Below are 20,284 nucleotides of genomic sequence, written 5' to 3'. Positions count from 1 at the left end.
TGGAAGGGATAGGAGAGGAAAAGGAAGTTCTATTGTGTGCATGGAAGTTTGTTGTGCCAGCAGAGCTGTAGCTTAATGTTCAAAGATGAACAAGTCAGCGTAACAGCATACGATTTCTTCATTTATTGCCAACAGCTTGTCCAGGCTTCAGGCCTGGACATGGGACTGAAACAGCCGTGGTCGCCTTGGTAGATGATATGAGGAGGGCGTGGGATAGGGGCGAATGCACCTTCCTTGTCCTCCTTGATCTCTCAGCGGCTTTCAATACCGTTCACCACGTTATCCTCCTGGACCGCCTGAAGAGGTTAGGCATGGGGGGCACTGTATTGCAGTGGTTCCATTCCTTCCTCTCTGGTAGGTACCAAAGAGTGGCATTGGAGGATGAGGTTTCGGATCCTTGGCCTCTCACTTGTGGGGTGCCACAGGGTTCCATCCTCTCCCCGATGCTGTTCAACATCTATATAAAGCCGCTGGGGGCAATCATCAGGAGATTTGGGCTGCAATGTCATCGGTATGCGGATGACATGCAGCTCTATCTCTCATTTAAATCTTCACCGAGGTTGGCTGTAGAAACCCTGCCCAAGTGCCTGGAGTCGGTGAGTGGCTGGATGGGAAGGAATAAGCTGAAGCTGAACCCTGACAAAACCGAGGTACTGTCTGTGGGAGACAAGGGAAGGCTGGGGGATGTGGACCTGGTGCTCAATGGGGTACGTTTGCCCCTGAAAGACCAGGTCCGCAGCCTGGGGGTCATTCTTGACTCCCAGCTGACCATGGAGGCTCAAGTCTTGGCTGTGAGCCGGGCGGCGCTGTATCAACTCCATCTGATACGGAGGCTGCACCCCTACCTTCCCAACCATCTGCTCCCACCGGTAGTACATGCCCTGGTCACCTCTCGCCTAGACTACTGTAATGCGCTCTACGTGGCGTTACCCTTGAAAACAGTCCGGAAGCTGCAACTGGTACAGAATGCGGCGGCTTGTCTGATTAAAGGCAGCTGCCGGCAAGATCACATCACTCCAGTGCTGAAGGAGTTGCACTGGCTACCGGTTGTTTACCGGGCCCAATTCAAGGTGTTGGTTTTGACCTTTAAAACCCTATACGGTTTTAGCCCAGTCTATCTGAAGGAGCGCCTCCAGCATCGTCAGGGATGCCGCTCAACAAGATCAGCCTCAGAAGACCTTCTCTCGATCCCACCGGTTAAAACAGCTAGACTGGTGAGGACTAGAGAGAGGGCTTTTTCAATAGTGGCCCCCACCCTGTGGAACTCTCTCCCAAATGATCTCCGCCATGCCCCTTCTATGATAAGCTTCCGCCGGGCCTTGAAGACCTGGCTCTTCAGGCAGGCTTTTGGGGTGGGTTAGGTTTCTTACTGTTATGGTTTTAAATTTTAATGTTTTAATGTATTGTTTTATCTTGTACGTCGCCCAGAGTGGCTGGACAACCAGCCAGATGGGCGACTAATAAATTAATTAAATAAATAAATAAATAATAAATTCTATTGACTGTAGCTTAACTGCCTGTATCAAATGTGACAAATTTCTTAAACAGATTATTTATTTATTTAGTACACTTATCCTGCTTTTCTACCATCATGGAAATGAATACGGTGTACATAGGGCTCCCACGTGGTCTCTCATTCAGGCACTGACCAGATCCACACCTAGTTAGTTTCAGCAAGGTGGCTGCAAAATCTGCCCTCAGATTGTGCCCTGTGGTACAACTTGCGTGTAGGGAAACTACTGTTTTCTCCCATGTATATGCAGAAAAAAAAGAGACAGTTTGCCTATAGCAATTTCCACACTTTTCTCTATATAGGAAGTTCATCACATTTGAAGAACTCAAAGTACATTCAGCTTACCTTCTTTAAAAAGAAACTATTTAGTTATTTTCTTACTTTACACAGATGTTAGGCAGTTTTTCAGCATTGTTGGTTTGCATTTCTCATATGTTTTGGTCCGACAATGGAGAATTAAGGGCATTCAGGGCAGAATTCTCCCAGTTTTTGACCTTGACTTATAAATTCTTTTATGCTTTAGCTCTGCGCTTTGTTTTGACACTGCATTTCTCTGATTTTTTAGCTTTCAGTTAGAATTTCAGAAGAATCAAATTTCCATGTGATGCATGCTGCTGAATGACAAGCATTATGCTGCACCAACCTTCCCCAACCTGGTGCCCTCCAGATGTTTTGGACTATAACTTCAATCTTGCCTTACATGGGCTTTGTGGTTAGGACTGATGGAAAGTGTTGTTTCAAACATCAAGAGGGCACCAAGTTGGAAAAGGCTACTACACTGAAGACAGTTGTCAGCTGGGCAACCCATTATGACTGTCAAAGTGCTTTGCTCTGCACCTTACTTCAGATGTACATTCTCATCATGGGTGAAAATAGTCTGAATGTCATAGGTTGCATGTTACATAACCTCCCCTCCCCCGAAGGCTTGATTACGCATAGCCGTCGCTGGGATCATATCACCTCAGTGTTATTAGATCTTCACTGGCTACCAGTTGTTTACCGGGCCCAATTCAAGGTGTTGCTGTTGACCTTTAAAACCCTATACGGTTTCGGCCCAGTATATCTGAAGGAACGCCTCCAGAATCACCGATTGTGCCGCCTGACAAGATCAGCCTCGCAAGACCTTCTCTCGGTCCCACCGGTGAGAACAGCTAGGCTGGTACGGACCAGAGAGAGGGCATTCTCTGTTGTGGCCCCCACCCTCTGGAACTCTCTCCCTTTCGATCTCAGACATGCTCCCTCCCTGTCCAGCTATCGCCGAGCCTTGAAGACCTGGCTGTTCAGGCAGGCCTACAAGATTGGGACAGATTAATTTATGTTCTGAATTAATGAATGGTTTTTTAGCTTAAAATTTGATTATGTTGATCTCTATGTATTGTTTTTATTCTTGTTGTTTGTCGCCTAGAGTGTCCCTAACCCGGACAGATAGGCGGCTGAAAAATAAAATTTATTATTATTATTTCAGAGGCCTAGCCTCACAGCAGTTCAGTGGATACTTGAAGCCCAGCTAACTGATGCTTTGGAGTGTGATGTCATCAAGTGGAATAAGCAACTTGGGGCATTCTCTGCCAAGATGCACACTCTGATTGTGAAGCCTTCATGCCTAAAAACATTTTGTAAACACCAAAAGACACAAGTAATAATGTGTTGTTTTCAACAATAAAACCAGTCATTACACATAGCATCTTTCAATACCAGCAGATATACTTAATTAAGATTCCTTATTGCTAGCAGTTAAGGTAAAAGGTTTGATGTATTCATTTATCCAGTGAAACTTTATATCATGTAAGCATTTTCTCACCTTAATTGGTGGTTTCTTTCCTCCTTGTCCCCAGCTTGTTGAATTATGGGAGGAACTGCTTCCCTGAGAGCCTGCTGTGTTCCAGACTCCTCCTTCATCCTCTTCTTCCCAGCTGGAATGCCGTGTTCCTGTTACTGGCCCATCATTATCCCCCCAACCATCTTGAGGTGGTTTGGAACCTTTGAAGGAAATGAAAACATTGTCAAAAGCTAACCACATTTGTCAACCAATTTGATTTTATTTATAATTACATGGCAAAATCAAGGAGTGACATGAGAGTCCTCATCCTTTTGGGGTCATGGGCACATTTGAAAATTTAAGAAACTGTTTCACAGAACAATTGTGATGCTCAGAACCGACACTCCACCCCCTAACACAGCACAAAAATAAATCAATCAAAGACAAATAGGCAATACCCCTGAACAAAAAACAAACTGTTTAAAAATTGGGAAGGGCAGAGGGCCTTGATGAGTGCCAAGAGGGTGTTCTGAGGGTGCTATGGGTGATACTCTGAGGACCCCAGGGCTATAATCATCCCTTCCCATTTTTATTCAAAAGTTCAGTCTCCTTGTATTTAGTACAGATTAGTTCAAAGTAAGTGTGCATAGGATTACAGTAGGGCCCTGCTTGTTGCCGTTCCGCTAATATGGCAGTGCTAGCGGGGCGATCAGCTGTAGCGTGGGGAGCTCCAGCGACCGCGCTCCAGCTGACAGCGTGCTCCAGCTGATCCCTGTCAGCTGTAGCGTGGGGAGCTCGCACGCTCCAGCTGATTGCTGGCAGCTGGAGCTCCCCGCATTCCAGCTGATCACGCAATCAGCTGTAGGGTGGGGAGCTTGCGCATTCCAGCTGAGTAGGGTCCCACTTTCCGGTGGTTTTCGCTTTCTGGCGGGGGCCTGGAACGGAACCTGCAGTGAGTGGGGCCCTACTGTATAGGTTTTAGTTTCCTTTACTCCTTATCACAAAATAGTAACAAAAAGTCACAAAATATCACAATGCATAGGTTTTGGTGTTAATTAATAGAAATTTCAGCTTCATGTTCTATAGTAGCAGTCTGTTATAACAACTTTTTTAAAAAAGTAAGCAATTCCCTCACATTATCAAGGAGAACCTCTCTAGTGCAACATAATACTACCTGAGAGGAGAACAGTCAGAAAGGTAAACTGGAAACTAGTCACAAAGAAGCACTAGAATATGATAACCAACATAGTGCCTTTCAGATGCTGCTGGACTTCAACTCCCATGAAGTCTGACCATTCACCATGCTAGCTGGGGTTGAGCGAAGTTAGAGTCCAACAACATCTGAATGGCACCAGATTGGCTAGCTCTGTTCTAGAAGACTGCCCTATCTGTTAGTGACTAGAGTGTAATGGCTAATTTGTAGTCTAATTTTGCACAATAGCGTGTAAGCACAGAGAATGGTCCCTTGGACCCACCTGAAGGGTGATTTTCACAGGTACGCCTGCCATCAGATTGGGTAGTACTGCCATCTAGCGTCCGAAGGCAAGAATGCACTAGAGTTAAAACCTGGGTCTCGAGCCCCTCCCACTCCAGTCTTCATGATGACGAGTCCGAAGTGGTAATCTGAAAGTAACCAAAGGGCAAAAGCCCCAGCAGCAAAGAAAATATACATAGCAAATATCATAGAACTTGCAACATAAGAACAGGTTTTAAGTAAAGAAAATCAGACAGAGCACGAAGCACATAGATTGAACTATATACGAAATACTGAACCAATTTCCCCAGAAATCCCCCACAAGGGAGGGACGTGATGGCAGGCGTACCTGTGAAAATCACCCTTCAGGTGGGTCCAAGGGACCATTTTCCACAGGTAGCCTGCCATCAGATTGGGATGTACCAACGTAGCCCCCTAATAGGGAGGGATTCCTAGGAAGTTACAAATCAGAAATAACGTGTTGCAGGACACGTCTCCCGAAAGAGGCGTCAGCTGAAGCATAGCGATCAATCTTATAATGCTTCACAAAGGAGTTAGGGGTAGCCCATACCGCCGCTCTGCATATGTCTGTAAGAGGAGCATTAGTTAGGAAAGCCGCCGTAGTGGCAGCAGACCTGGTCGAATGGGTCGTGATGTTAGACGGCACTGGCAAATTAAGTGACTGATATGCAAGAGAAATACAGGCTCAAAGCCAACAGGACAAAGTGGATTTGGACACCTTTTTTCCCAAAGATCTCGGATGAAAGGATACAAATAATGCGTCTGTCTGTCTAATATCCTGGGTGCGAGAGAGGTAAACTTTGAGCGCTCTCCTAACATCCAGCGAATGCCAGGCCTTTGCGAGGGGATGGACCGGCTTTGGACAACAGGATGGAAGTACAATGTCCTGGCTACTGTGGAACACTGAGTTGACCTTAGGACAGAACGATGGATCCAGCCTCAGGACTACAGAGTCCTTATGGAATACGCAGAGATGACGGGCCGATGACAGGGCCTGTAACTCCGAAATCCGCCTCGCTGAAGTGATAGCCACGAGGAAAAGGACTTTAAAAGACAACAGTCTTAGAGGCACTGAGGCAAGAGGCTCAAATGGAGGTTGCTGTAATGCCTGCAAAACTTTGGAGAGGTTCCAGGATGGAAAGTGGAGAGAGGTGGGTAGCTCCTCTTAAGAAGCGTTTGATGAGCGGGTGAGTGCCCAGGGGTGCTGCCGATGAAGAAACAGACAGAATTGAGGAGATGGTGGAGGCCTGTCTACGCAGGGTGTTCGGTCTGAGTCCCAATGTCATGCCTCTGTGTAGGAACTGTAGAACGTGCTGTACAGTGGCTTGGGGTGCTGAAAAACCTTTAGAAGTGCACCAGCTGGAAAAAGTACGCCAAGTACTCTGATAGATTTGAGTAGTTGACGGACGCTGAGATGCTAAAATAGTGTTTATGACCCCTTGAGACAGACCAGCAGAGATTAACTGTGTCCGCTCAAAAGGCAGGCTGTCAGTCTCAGCCAGTTCGGGTCCGGATGCCAAACTGGTCCTTGGGAGAGAAGATCCGGCCTGATTGGAAGAGTCCAGGGAGCCGCCATTGACATCGAGAGGAGGTCCGAAAACCAGGGTCTGCGAGGCCAGTAGGGTGCTATGAGTAAAATCCGTGTCCGTTCGAGTCGGAGTTTTGTCAATGTCCTGCCTAGGAGTGATATAGGCGGGAAGGCATACAGGAGCCCGTGTGGCCATGGTGTCGTCAGCGCATCCACTGCTTCCGCCGTTGTCTCTAGGTACCTTGAGAAGTAACGAGGCAGTTGGCAGTTTTGGCTGGAGGCAAAGAGATCCAGTGAGAGGGGGCCGAACCGCCGAAGGAGGGTGAACACAGCTGGATGAAGTTTCCATTCTCCCGGATGGATCGTTTGCCTGCTGAGCCAGTCGGCCGTAACGTTTAGCGTGCCGCTGAGGTGTTCTGCTTGTAATGACAGGAGGTGGGACTCGGCCCCGTCGAAGAGTCGTGCCGCTTCCTCCTATAGAGCCCTGGACTTTGTGCCTCCTTGTCTGCTGATGTGAGATTTCACGCAAACATTGTCCGTGCAAATTAGGACGTGTTGTAGAGCGAATAGTGGCTGGAAGTGTCTTAGAGCGAGATGAGCAGCCCTGAGCTCCAGCCAGTTGATGTTGTAACTTAGTTCCTGGGTTGACCACACGCCTTGGACAAAGGTGGAGTTGCAATGGGCTCCCCAGCCGGACAGACTGGCATCCGTGGTGATTAGGACTCTGGTTGGGTCCCAGAACGGTGTCCCCTTGGTAAGGGAAGTTGTGGATACCCACCAGCGGAATGATTGCGTCAGAGATTGGCCCAGAGGAATTACGCGATGGTTGGACTTGGAGATGTCCGCTTGAAAGGGTAGGAGAGCCCATTGTAAAGGTCTGGAATGATGTCGGGCCCACGGAACGATGTGGATGGTGGAGATCATTGCCCCGAGAAACTGGGCCAGAAACATGACATCTGCTGTGGGGAGATGTAGAAGTAAGTTTGCCATGGCTGTGATGGAAGCAATATGGTCTGGGGACAGAAAGGACATGGCTAGGGATGTGTCCAGTATTGCCCCTAAGTGCTGGAGGCGCTGAGTTGGTTGTAGATGACTCTTTTCCGCATTGATCAGCCAGCCGTGAGAGTGTAGTGCCTCTAGGGTGAACTGGATCTGCCTGTTGGCCAAGTCCCGGGAGCCTGCTCGGAGAAGGAGGTCGTCGAGATAAGCATAAATATGGACCCCCTGGAGGTGGAGATACGCCAGCATGGTGGCCATCACTTTGGTGAAGACTCGGGGGGCCGAGGAGAGACTGAATGGAAGGGCCCGGTATTGAAAATGGAGGTGGCCTAGTGCAAATCTCAGGAACCGTCTGTGACCCGGGCAAATTGGGATGTGTAAGTAAGCGTCCTTCAGGTCGATGGATGCGATAAAGTCCCCTTGTTGTAGAGCCTCTACAATAGACGCCAGAGATTCCATCTTGAAGTGGCGGTATTTGACGAAGCGGTTGAGGCCCTTGAGGTCTAAGACCGCCCTCCATGAGGAGTCTCGCTTGGGAACCGTAAAGAGGATGGAGTACACGCCTTGTAGCCGTTCGGATGGGGGAACAGGCTCTATAGCGGCTATCTCTAGTAGATGTCGTAGTGCATCCTGCATGATCTTTTTGCGTGCCCTGGAGACGGGGGAGATGCAAAATTTGTCCGGTGGTGTCCGCCAAAATTCTATATTGTAGCCCTGGGTGAAGAGAAGTCTGACCCAGGAGATGTTTGTCAAGTTTAGCCAGATGCTGGAGAAGAAGGAGAGTCTGCCTCCAATGGGGATGGAGTCAGAACTGCCTGCGTTGACGGTTTCCTCTGCCATATGCCTGCCTGCTCTGGTATTGGCCCCTGTATTGTGATCGTTGTCTGGACCAGGGTGCCTTGAAGGGACGGAAATTTGTAGGCCTGGTGTCCCGTCCTCGTCCACCGGGTCGTCCTCTCCGAAAGGGTTGGAAGGAACGGTAAGGGGTAAACCGTCGTCCGGGTCTGCGGTCGTCTCTTTTGGCCGTAGCTAGTGCAGGTGTACGATTGTCCTTGGGGTCGATAAGGACTGCTTTGAGAGCGTCCTCGCCGAAGAGCATATTTCCCGAGTATGGAGCTAAGGATAAGTTGGTTCTGGCAGTCGAGTCGGCGTCCCAATGTTGGAGCCATAGAGTACGACGAGCTACAATTTCGGCTGCAAGGGCACGTGCACCGTGATGGGAAGCGTCTAATGTGGCGTCGGCCACAAAGGCAGCAGCCTTGTGTATCTTGAGGATACCTTTCCTTAGTTTGGCGGGATCCGGGTTGGGTTCGTCAAGGATATCCTCTAACCACATCATGGAAGCCCGTGAGAAGATAGAGGCAGTAGAAGAGGCCCGGATGGAATGAGCGGAGGCCTCATGGATCTTACGGAAGACAAAGTCAAGCCTCCTCTCATAGGGGTCCTTGAACAGTGATTCGCCTTCCTTTGGAAGGAGAGAACGGGATACAAGATTGGAAATAGGTTGGTCCACCCCCGGGACGTTCAGAAAGGACATGGATTCCGGGTCCAGGGTATAGAGCTTGTTGGCTAAGGAGGAGGAACGACGTGGACGAAGGGGACGGGCCCATTCTTCTCTGGTCAGTTTTTTAATGGGGTCTGGCACGGGAATGAAGTGCTGCACTGATCTAGGGGACTTGAGAACTCTGGCACCCTTGACAGGAGGGACAACCGGTTGAATAAGTTCTGGTTGAATGCCAAGAGCGTCCAAGACTCTACGTGACAGACGAGAGAAATCCGCCGGGTCAAACAGGCGATAGGAGATCTCTTCCTCCTGGTCAGATTCCCCACTCCATTCATCCAGGTCAGTCTGAAAAACGTTCATGTAGTCATCAGACTGAGATTGTTCTACGTCCAATCTACCCCTGACCACCTCATATGGGTTAGGAGAGGGTAGTGGAGCATCAGTATTGTCACCGGGTTGTCTCGCAGAGCTGGGCTGTCGTGAGGTTCCGGGCTGAGAAGACAAATGTAGAGTAGGCTGGGGATGAGATAGGCACCCCAGCAGCTCTCGTAGTTGTTGCAGGAAGTCAGGGGTCAACTGTATCCCTGGGGGAGTGGAAGAAGGTAGTGCCTGTTCCTGAAGAGGAATTTGAGGCTGCCCATGCGGAGTTTGAGGAGCTTGACAGGGGAATCCTTCAAACTCTTCCTCTGAAGACTCAGAAGGAGACTGGAAAAGTGCAGGAACGGCTGCATGGCGAGGTTTCTCTGGGAGTGATGATACGTAGCGTGCTCTCTTGGGTGCTCCGTGACCAGACAGGTGTTTAGTCTTTGCTTTTGCCTTGGCGTGTTTATGTTTAGCTGGCTGGCGTGGGGATGGACGGCCTGCTTCAGGGGATATTGTCACCTCAGGGTTCAAATCCACCATGACAATCTCTGAATGACGCCCACAATGGGGATGGAGCGGTAACAGAGCCAAGGTAGAAATAGTATAGGACAGACTAGAAACAGTATGACAGGAGTGAGTATGCCCAGTACGAGAAAGGTAACAACTCGGGTAAGGTTGGCGCCAAGCTAAGTACACGCACACAATGGGGAAGGTGCGAGACCGCTAGTTACACTGCCAACTTGGCCTTGAGCTAAGTACACGCACACAATGGGGAAGGTGCGAGACCGCTAGTGACACTGCCAGAGAGGTAAGCTTTATTTAAAAATCGCAGTGTGGCCAAGGTTAGATACACGCACTCAATGGGGAAGGTACGGTACCACCAAGGTGCACAGACTAGTCAATTGGATGTGCACCTACAAATATACACACACACAGTGGGGAAGGTGTGGTATAACAGGGCTACTGGATGTGCACCTACAAATATACACACACACAATGGGGAAGGTGTGGTATAACAGGGCTACTGGAGGTGTACCTACGAATATACACACACACACTGGGGAAGGTGTGGTATAACAGGGCTACTGGAGGTGTACCTACGAATATACGCACACACAATGGGGCAAGTGTGGTATAACAGGGCTACTGGAGGTGCACCTACAAATATACACACACACACTGGGGAAGGTGTGGTATAACAGGGCTACTGGAGGTGTACCTACGAATATACGCACACACAATGGGGCAAGTGTGGTATAACAGGGCTACTGGAGGTGCACCTACAAATATACACACACACGAAGAGGAAGGTGTGGTATAACAGGGCTACCTGATGTATCTGAAGGGAATACTGATTAAGTGAATATAAATTTGATAACCGGAGACTACACAAGTCCCACAACAGGGCTACTTGCTGTGTCTGAGGGGAATACTGAATAGGTGAGTATATGTTTGTTAACAGGAGAGCACGCTGCTAAAAAACAGGCGAGAGGGGCGATATCAGTAAGCGTAATTGAGCCCAAGCCGGGTTGAATGAACAGCAGGGCTGAGGGGCTTCTGTAAAAAAATAGAAGAAATTGCAATGGCGGCCGCCGAGGGAGCCGCAGCCGCAAGCTTCCCTAAGGACAGAAATAAATAACAATGGCGGCCGCGATATAGGGGTTGGCGGGAAAAACGGGAGCGCTACAAGAGGCTTCAGAACAGGCGGGGTGTCTACGAGGGAGCCGCAGCCGCAAGCTTCCCTATGTAGAGGCTAAAATATAGACTGAAATAAGGAGGGGGGAGACCGCAGCCGCGGAGCCCCCGCTAAACGAAAAAACAGCAACCGCTGCTGTTGGAGCCTAACAGCCGTGGAGCCCCCGCAAACACGAGAGAGCAGCAGCCGCTGCTGGAGGAGGCTGAGTAATAAACGGCAAAAAGGGGGAGGGGGGTACCGCAGCCGCGGAGCCCCCGCTAAATGGGAAAGAGCAGCAGCCGCTGCTGGAGGAAGTTCTGAAAGCTGAGTAACAAACGGCAAAGAAAAAAGGGGGGGGGAAGGATCGCAGCCGCGGAGTCCCCACTAAATGTAAAAGCAGCAGCTGCTGCTGGTGAAGCCTCAGGGAAGAGCCCCGAAGAAATCAAGAGGTAAAAAGATAAGAAGAGTAACAGAATGGAAATAAGACTTAGCTACGCTCTGTCTAAATTCAGATCTGCCTCGGACGGAGGCAAGAATGAAGACTGGAGTGGGAGGGGCTCGAGCCCCAGGTTTTAACTCTAGTGCATTCTTGCCTTCGGACGCTAGATGGCAGTACTACCCAATCTGATGGCAGGCTACCTGTGGAAAAGTACAATACTGGTACTATAACTTTAAAAAGCCATATTCTTATACAGTAATCCCCAAAAACATTTTCCTCACTGACCACTTGAAAATTGCTGAGGATCTTGGCGGACCACTTAAATTATTTTTCTGCCTGTTGCAGCAATTGTAATGCACTGTGTCAGGGGCTGTATGATTTTAATTGTATTTTTAATGGACATGATGTGGGCCTGGAACCTCAGTCTGGGAATTTCTGTTCTAACACATTAATAATTTCATCTACTAAAGCTAGTAGAAAGATTTCTTGTATACTACACTTGCCATAAAGCTTAAACATTTCTATTAGATGCCATTTAATGCACTAATTAGGCTTTACAATTCTGTAAGATTAAATATTAGGCAGGCGCCATCTGTGTTATCTTTCCGGTGCCTTTTGAAGACTTTCCTCTTTCAACAAGCCTTTTAAGTTGAGACCTATCCCAGTCTGTGTCTATGTTGGAATTGCTTTTAATATTTTTTTAAAAAAATGTTTCTTAACCCTTTCTAAAAGATATTTTTAAAGCTTTAAAATTTTTTTAAAGTTGTTTTGTTTTCATGTATTTTAAGGTCTGTTTTTAGGATGTTTTGATGTGTTTTTAGCACTTTTGTTTGCCACCCTGGGCTCCTGCTGGGAGGAAGGGTGGGATATAAATCAAATAATAAACAAACAAACAAGATGACTTCTACCTCCGACTCAAACACAAGACTAATCTGATACAGAACACTAAAAGTTTAGCTGACCAGAGGGGAAGAACTCACCTAAATTGATGCACAACAATGTTCGTAATTCTGACCCACTGAAGGAATTAGTTTTCAGAAACTATAAGTTGTCATGAGCTTCTTCAGATTAACAAAACAGCCTTTAACTGTCAAAACTATATTTTAGTGAGAACTGTATTTTATTGAGAACTTTGTTTTATCAACCATTGTAGCTTCCTGTTTATCTACTTTATAGAAAAGCAAGTTTAGGCTGCAATCCTAACCATGCCTACTCAGAGGTAAATCCCTTTGAATTCAATGGGGTTTTCTCCCTGGGGTTAGGGCTGCAGCTTTAGTTGTTCAAGAGCATAGTTTCAGAACTTAAGGAAGAACATGGTTAATTGCATTTCAGCCAGACCATCCACATCCAGAAAGATATGACTTTTATCTAAAAGAATAAAAACATCCAGTAGTCCACCTGCTAAGTAACATATCAACTCTAAACCTAATGCATTTTCTGCATTTAGTATCTAGTTTTACTAATTCAAGGACTTGCAGAGTGCTTTACCTTTTCCCTACCCCTGATATCCTAGGGATCACTGGTAAAGTTTTATCAGAATGAGAGGCTTTGATACTATAAACTCTACTGTTGGGACTAAATCCAGTATTTCACATTATATAGTAGGACTGCAGTATCCTCTTTAACAATTAAAGTTTTAGTTTAGAAATATACCAGGAATACTTAATTTTTAGAACTGTCTTCCAATTTCTAACCAAATAACCCTCTAATGGGATTATTACTGTACCCTTTTCTGCAATTTGTCCAAAAGGATAAAGGCATTAACATGGAATAAAGTAATTATATTAAACACTCTGCTAGATCACAACAACATATATAATAAGAGTTACAGCCAAAGAAAAGGAATAGGGAACCTGTGACCCTCCAGATGATCCTGGATTAGAACTGCCATCATCCTTGGATGTTAACCATGATGGCTAGGGCTAATGGGAGTCTATTCAATATCTGGGGCGCCACAGGTTCCCACCCCTGATTGCTAAGTGATGGAAACAGCGTGGCCTACCCAGATACAAACTTACATTTTACTTTGTCTTTCTTCTCTGCCTTACAAGGTACCAGAGAGTTCCAATTAGTGACTAATTACCATGTATTAACTTAACAAAAGGAAGATCCTCCATTGGCCCCTTGCCCAACATGCCACTGAACAACATGCCATCTTTGCACAAGTCATAGTACTAATGCAATCAGCCATGTAAGATTTCCTCTATTGCCATGATGGCACTGAAATAAACACAGGACATGGGCTTAGCACCACACCCTCATTCAGAAACATCTTTGTTTTTATCTAACTCACATAAAATTGTTACAGAAATGGCAACTAGAAAGTACTCACTAGGTTTTATGGCATTTGGTGCACTGGAGGGCCCATTTCCCCAACCTGTAGAAGCCCCTGTGTCATCAACTTCACCCCATCCAGGACTGGCTTCATTTGGTTCACCCCAAGCAGCTGTACCATTATCTGCAGCAGGTGTGCTTTTGTTCCAGACTTCATGTAAAAAGAGTTTTCATTATGTACTTTTAATGAACAGAAGTTACTTTCTGACATTTAGCACGGAATCAACTGGGAAAAAATCTACGTATTTCTATACTACTGACTCCATTCTGTCATACTTCATACTTGTTCTAGACCTTACCCCACTTGATTTTTAGTGCTGGAAGAAAGCACTCCATGTGATAATGCAATCTACTGTATTAAGATGATAATCTGATTCTACAGGTTCACTCAGTTAATATTAGATGTTCAATATACTAGGGCAAGGAAAAACTGTAAGCAAATGTTTTAAAATATAGCTGAGCAAGGTCAGAACATTTGTAGTACAAGAGGCAAACTACATGTTACATTGCAGTAAAGTGAAACTAACTGCATCCGTGGGCATTCGTAGTCTGCTAGGAGAACATGGGTCTGCAACAGTGGGAAGTAAAATAAATGAGGGTGATTATCCTTCAGCTGATTGTCGGATGCTATGGAAAATATGTGCAAAACACTTTGAAAGCCCTGTGCTTGGCTTGCAAAGGGCTTTGCATAGCACTTCCCAAATGCTTGACAACCAACTGATTGTTTAATTTTTGGGAAGTGCTGCATGAAGGGCTTTGCAACAGCTGTACTTGGCACTTCCCAAGCACTAAGCAAAGGGCTTGCAAAGCCCTTTGTTCAGCCCTTCCCAAGTGCCTGACAACTGGGCACTTGGGAAGCGCTGCACAAAGGGCTTTGCAAAAACCCCTTTCAGCCAGGCTCTGTCCTTACTTGGCTTGGCGAAACCAACCTATGCGGAGGCCTGGCAACCCAAATTTGGCCTGCAGGCCAGCAATTCCCTACTCTGCTTTAAATTAATTGCAGGCCCAATGCTGTTTGTAGATGAAACTATGCATTTCTACTGACAAAAACAAGGACTCACAAAAATCATCATTACTGTTAATAATGTATCTTGAGAGACAATTCCCCTCTCTCACATTTCAACGCGGACTCCACACAACAGTCGGCTCTATGTATCAGTTGGCAGCTTTGAAAGCACCAAACACCAGCTGGCTAAGAAAGCTGAATTCAATCCCCACAGAACCTTCACTACTACTCCTCATGACAGTGATCAGAATGTAAAAACTGACAATGCCAACCATTTGCAAGGTAATAGATGAGGTCCCAATCCAGCAGCTAAAATAGTGCATGCAATCCTGGGGGTTGAACAATGGGATCCAGCTATGATAACCATGGACACAGTTCCTGATCCAGCAAGGAATACACATACAGAAGCCTTCTACTGCTCACAGATCCCCTTGAGAGTAACAAGTGAATATGTGAACTCAAATTTGTACTAACAGGAAGCTAGCAGCTTGCAAAAACATCCCTTTAGGGCACAGCCTCACCAGCTGGATTTGCACTGACTATACACAAGCATAATAGGATCAGGATTGCATATGGATGAAATTTCTGTGTTGACAAACAGCTTTTCAAGCAATACTGGCACTAGATAATTCTGTGTCACACGATTCCTTCTTTAGGACGTTAAAGATACCTAGGACTCCCCACTCCCTTTTCCTATCACAGCCTTCCTTGTGAACGGTGAACATTTCACAAGAAGCCATAATTAGATAGACACCTCTTATATGAATGTGTGTCTCAAAGATAAATTTAAACAACACAGTTAGCTACAGAATGCAGGTTACCCTTTTATCATATTTAGATGTGCATTTAATAGTTTGAATTATAACGAAGAAGGCAACTGAACAAAATACCTGAGGTTGCTACTTTGCTAGATCTTGGAGTTGGGAGATTCTGTTCTCGTGGAGCTTGCCCACCTTGTGAGTTCTTGTCCCACAGGTTCACATTCTTGTAGTTGTAACTGCTGGGATCTCCCCATGCTGAAGTGCCATCATCAATATCCATTTTCCGGCTAATTGTTTGGGGGGATGGTTCTTCCCAGCCACTGGGCTCCTCTTCCTTTGAGGCAGTTGGCTGTGGCCCACTGTTCCAGTTAGGATTGGGTGGCCTCCCATTACCAGGAGGCTGTGGTGGTGGGCCCCATGAGCCAGGTGTTTCTGACTGCGGATGGTGTTGGTGTTGCTGATTATTCCAGGAATTGGTTTGTCTACCAGCATCATTCCATGCTGGAGTTCTTTTACCATTATCCCACCCTCCTTTTGAAGAACAGTTTACATTTGCACCATTACCCCAAGTCCCAATCTCATTTTGCCCAGCTTCACCCCAACCAGACATTGGCTTGTTTCCTGAACTTTCCCAATTACTGTTTTTTGTTTGGTCAACTTCCTCTCCCCAGCCATTCTTTCCAGAAGACCATCCCTGATTAGGTGGCCGTCCATTCCATCCTGGGTCTTTGTTAGAATTCTCATTCCAAGATGCTGTCACTTTTTCATCTGGTCTTCCTCCTCCCCAGTTAGAACAATTGTTCTTGAAATCATTCCATCCTCCAGTGTTTTTGGGCTCTTTCCACTCTGTTGGAGTAGAGAGCTCCCCCCATCCAGACTTGATTTGATTGCTTTGGCTGGGTGCATCTCCCCAGCCCCCTGAGCTCTTTGTCTGCATGGCAGAACTCTCCCACCCCTCAGTTCCTTTATCAGCCTTTCCCTCTGCCCTTGGCATCTCTTCTATGTCCCAAACAGTATCTTGCTTGATTTGAGTTTGACCCCAGCCAGTATTTGAAAGCACTCGAGGATCCAAATCAGTCCTGTTTAACAAAGTTTGCAAGACTGCCTGACAATCAGGATGTGTAGGCCTATACGATCGACGTCCAGAATTGTGACTGTCGCTACTTCCTGCTTTATGGTTGCTTCCAGTGCTTTGACCTCCAACCTCACTTCCTGTAGAGCTAGGAGATCTACCCCAACAGGGAGCCTGGGAATTGCCTTGGCTTTCAGGAACGGGATGGCCTCTTTGATTGTCCCATGCTCCAGTGCTAGAATTTGGTTGGTTTGGACCACTCCATTCGCCAATCTTCAGTTCATCAGACCCAGACGGCTGTTTCCATTCTCCCTGAGACACCCCTGATGTCATTTTGTTCCCTTCACTCCATTTACTTTCACTAGAGTGTTGAGGGTTAATGGTCCAAGACCCATCACCTGTAGACCTGTTACTATTATCCCAAGAATCGTTTCTTGACCCATTCGATTTTTGAACAGAAGCTCCCTTCCACGAGTCCTCCCTATCCTTTCCATTGTTCCCATGATTTCCAGAGTTGCTTTGACCAGAGACACTGTCCATTCCAGAAGGCCCCCTAACTGTACCCCAAGACCCAACACTCCCAGTCTTTCTCTCCCCAGTGCTTTGTGAAGGGGCATCAGTGCTCCTGGAGGGGTTCCCAAATCCCATTTCAAAGGACATTCCCTTATTCTCCATTGGATTTGGTGAACTTAAGTTCAAGGAGTTAGTGTTTCCACTTTTTGGTCCATCAGTGTTGTGAATTTGAACCTGTTCTCTGCCAGAGACAAAGTTAACACCCGCATTTTCCATCTTTGACTGCTGTTCCCTAGAAGTCTGACCTGCTGTAGTAATCTGTGCATTGGAGCCACCATTATCAGCTTCCGAAGTTCCTTTCCTTGAATTGCCCTCTTGAATTAGTGCTGGCCAAGCAGATGGGTTGCTATTTGGGTTGAAATTGCTGAAGCCAGAACTGGGGCCAATTCTGTCCTGCCCACTCAAGTTCCTCCAGCTTCCTAGACCACTGTTACTCTCTGCTGCAGGATTGGAAGATTGAACACATTTAGCCTTAGGATCAGATTTCCAGACCCCAAGATTACATTCGTTACCAGGGCTTCCAGACTGGCACTGGTTTCCTTTTCCTTTGTTGCTAGTGGTGCTTCCTGGCTGAGTGCTCTTCTCCAAGCCAGGGTTTGAGGCACTGTTGTTGTCTGTGGTGTTTTCGGAAGAAGACTCAGTATCTTTGCTGGCAATACAAGGCCACTCTTCCATGTCAGACCTGTCTACAATCACCTTGTCCCAGATGTGAGTTGGGTTGGCATTGGTGTTGTTGGAGGCTCCAGGACCCCAAGTGGAATTTGCATAATTTGAAGAAGCACCACCTCCAGTTGTTGAATCTAAAAAAATGAAACATACTCAGAATTAATCATAAACATATGGAGGGCCTCAAAGAGCACATACCAGTTGTTTGTTCATCATTTGAACTATAAATTTACAAACTATCTTTTATACCACAAAATATGAAATTAACAATTGCAAAATCTGTAACTGGTAACATACGGCTTTTTAAAAGTATTCAAAAAATTCATGGAAGGTGTGTCTATCAATGGTTATTAGCCACAATAATCAAATGGAACCTCCATATTCAGGGGCAGCCTGGCTCTGAAACAAAATGGTGGTAACGAACACAAGACTTTTGTCTTCAGGCCTGCTTATGCGTTTTCCAAAGGCGCATAGTTAGCCCCTGATGGGAACAGGATGCTGAACTAGATGGACCTTTGGCCTGGTCCAGAAGGGCTGCTTTTTGCTTCTTAAGAATGCCACTTTTGTATGCTTTCTCTACCCTACTCAATAAAAGAGTGCCATATCAAATAAAAGATTATTCTATCCCTGCAAATTCCAGTGGACAATATCAATTGCAATAATTAACTTTGAAGGACAACTCGTGGAAGATGTGCAAATTGGATGAAAAAACAAAATGAAAGTATTAGTATAGAGTTTCTTTGCAGAGGAAAAAATCCTTAAAACATTAACATCTATCGCATTTTCAGTTAGCCTTTGCAAAAGAGTATTACACACTGAGGATCTGTTTACTTGGTAACTTCTGGAGAGAAATTTTAACCCATCTCAACTTTTCAGTAACCAAGCCCCTCCTCAAAGGCAAGGGGTAGTGAACAACCACCTAAAAGCAGTATAAGAACTGTCTTGTAGGATCAATCTCTATCGCATTCAGTATTGTCTGTTCAAAACGTACTAGCCGGAAATCTCTGGGAAGCAGAGGACAAGCACACTGGCCTTTTCCTGTCTATTCCTAGTCTCCAATATTTAAGGCATAGAGTAGGGCCCCGCTTTACAGTGCTTCGCTTTACGGTGCTTCGCTAATGCAGCTGTCTCAATTAGACACAATTAGACTAAAGCCCCACTCATACGGCACTTGTTCCACTTTTACGGTGGTTTTCGGGCATAGCGTGCCATTCTATTCAATGGGTTCCACTTTTTGGCGGTTTTCACTTTTCAGCGGGGGTCCGGAACGTAAGCCGCCGTATGAGTGGGGCCCTACTGTACTGCCTCTGAACACGGGTGTTTCATTTGGCTATCGTGGCTAGTAACTCCACAAATCTATTTCTTTTAAAAAGTCATCCAAGCCAGTGACCATCATGGTGTTGTGGTAGTGAATTCTATAAGCTTTGTTGTTGCTGTTATGTCCTTCAAGTAGATTAGGATTTATGGCAACCCTATGAGTCAGTGACCTCCAATAACATTTGTCATAAACCACCCTGTTCAGATCTTGTAAGTTCAGGTCTGTGGCTTCCTTTATGGAATCAATCCATCTCTTGTTTGGCCTTCTTTTTCTAATCCCTTCTGTTTTTCCCAGCATTATTGTCTTTTCTAGTGAATCATGTCTTCTCATTAGATGTCCAAAGTATGATAAACAGTTTCATCATTTTAGCTTCTAGTGATACTTCTGGTTTAATTTGTTCTAACACCCAATTATTATTTTTTTCGCAGTCCATGGTATCTGCAAAGCTCTCTTCCAACACCACATTTCAAATGAATTGATTTTCTCTTACCCGCTGCTTTTTTCACTGTCCAACTTTCACATCCATACATAGAGATCAGAAATACCATGGTCTGAATGATCCTGACTTTAGTGTTCACTGATACATCTTTGCAATTGAGGACCTTTCCTAGTTCTCTCATAGCTGCCCTCGCCAGTCCTAGCCTTCTTTTGATTTATTGACTATTGTCTCCATTTTGGTTAATGACTGTGCCAAGGTATTGATAATTCTTGACAAGTTCTATGTCCTCACTGTCAACTTTAAAGTTACATAAATCTTCTGTTGCCATTACTTTAGTTTTCTTGAGGTTCAGCTGTAGTCCTGCTTTTGGGCTTTCTTCTTTGAACAGCATTCATTTCAAACCATTATTGGTTTTTGCTAACAGTATGGTATCGTGTGCATATCTTAAATTATTGGTATTTCTTCCTCCAGTTTTCATACCTCCATCTTGATCCAATCCCGCTTTCCGTATGATATGTTTTGCATATAGATTAAACAAATAGGGTGATAAAATACACCCTTGTCTCACACCTTTTCCGATGGGGAACAATCTGTTTCTCTATATTCTGTCCTTGTAGTAGTTTCTTGTCCAGAGTATAATTTGCACATCAGGATAATCAGATGCTATGGCACCCCCATTTCTTTTAAAGCATTCCATAGTTTTTCATGATCTACACAATCAAAGGTTTTGCTGTAATCTATAAAGCACAGGGTGATTTTCCATAGGAGGTGGGCCATCACTATGGGGTAATAGTTCCACCTATCGTGCGAAGGCAAGAATGTTTTTGAAGTCAAGACTAG

At 45.9% G+C, this 20,284-nt stretch overlaps 1 protein-coding gene across 17 annotated transcripts in view; it reads right to left on the bottom strand.

Annotated features, from left to right (window-relative positions):
- The window catches only part of TNRC6B (trinucleotide repeat containing adaptor 6B), a 176,480-nt gene that overhangs the window by 55,774 nt on the left and 100,422 nt on the right, over nucleotides 1-20,284 (bottom strand). For 15 of the 17 annotated variants that reach the window (XM_061639205.1, XM_061639203.1, XM_061639209.1 and 12 more), the window contains 3 exons: nucleotides 15,506-17,821; nucleotides 13,608-13,760; nucleotides 3,315-3,493 (listed from right to left, as the gene is read on the bottom strand). In XM_061639205.1, coding sequence (XP_061495189.1) covers nucleotides 3,315-3,493; nucleotides 13,608-13,760; nucleotides 15,506-17,821 — 2,648 coding nt within the window. The remainder of the gene's footprint in view (nucleotides 1-3,314; nucleotides 3,494-13,607; nucleotides 13,761-15,505; nucleotides 17,822-20,284) is intronic. The other 2 variants (XM_061639210.1, XM_061639217.1) reach the window with 1 other exon arrangement.

The sequence above is a fragment of the Rhineura floridana genome, chromosome 8, assembly GCF_030035675.1.
Source record: "Rhineura floridana isolate rRhiFlo1 chromosome 8, rRhiFlo1.hap2, whole genome shotgun sequence".
NCBI lineage: Eukaryota > Metazoa > Chordata > Lepidosauria > Squamata > Rhineuridae > Rhineura > Rhineura floridana.
This window is presented reverse-complemented; position numbering and strand designations above follow the sequence as displayed.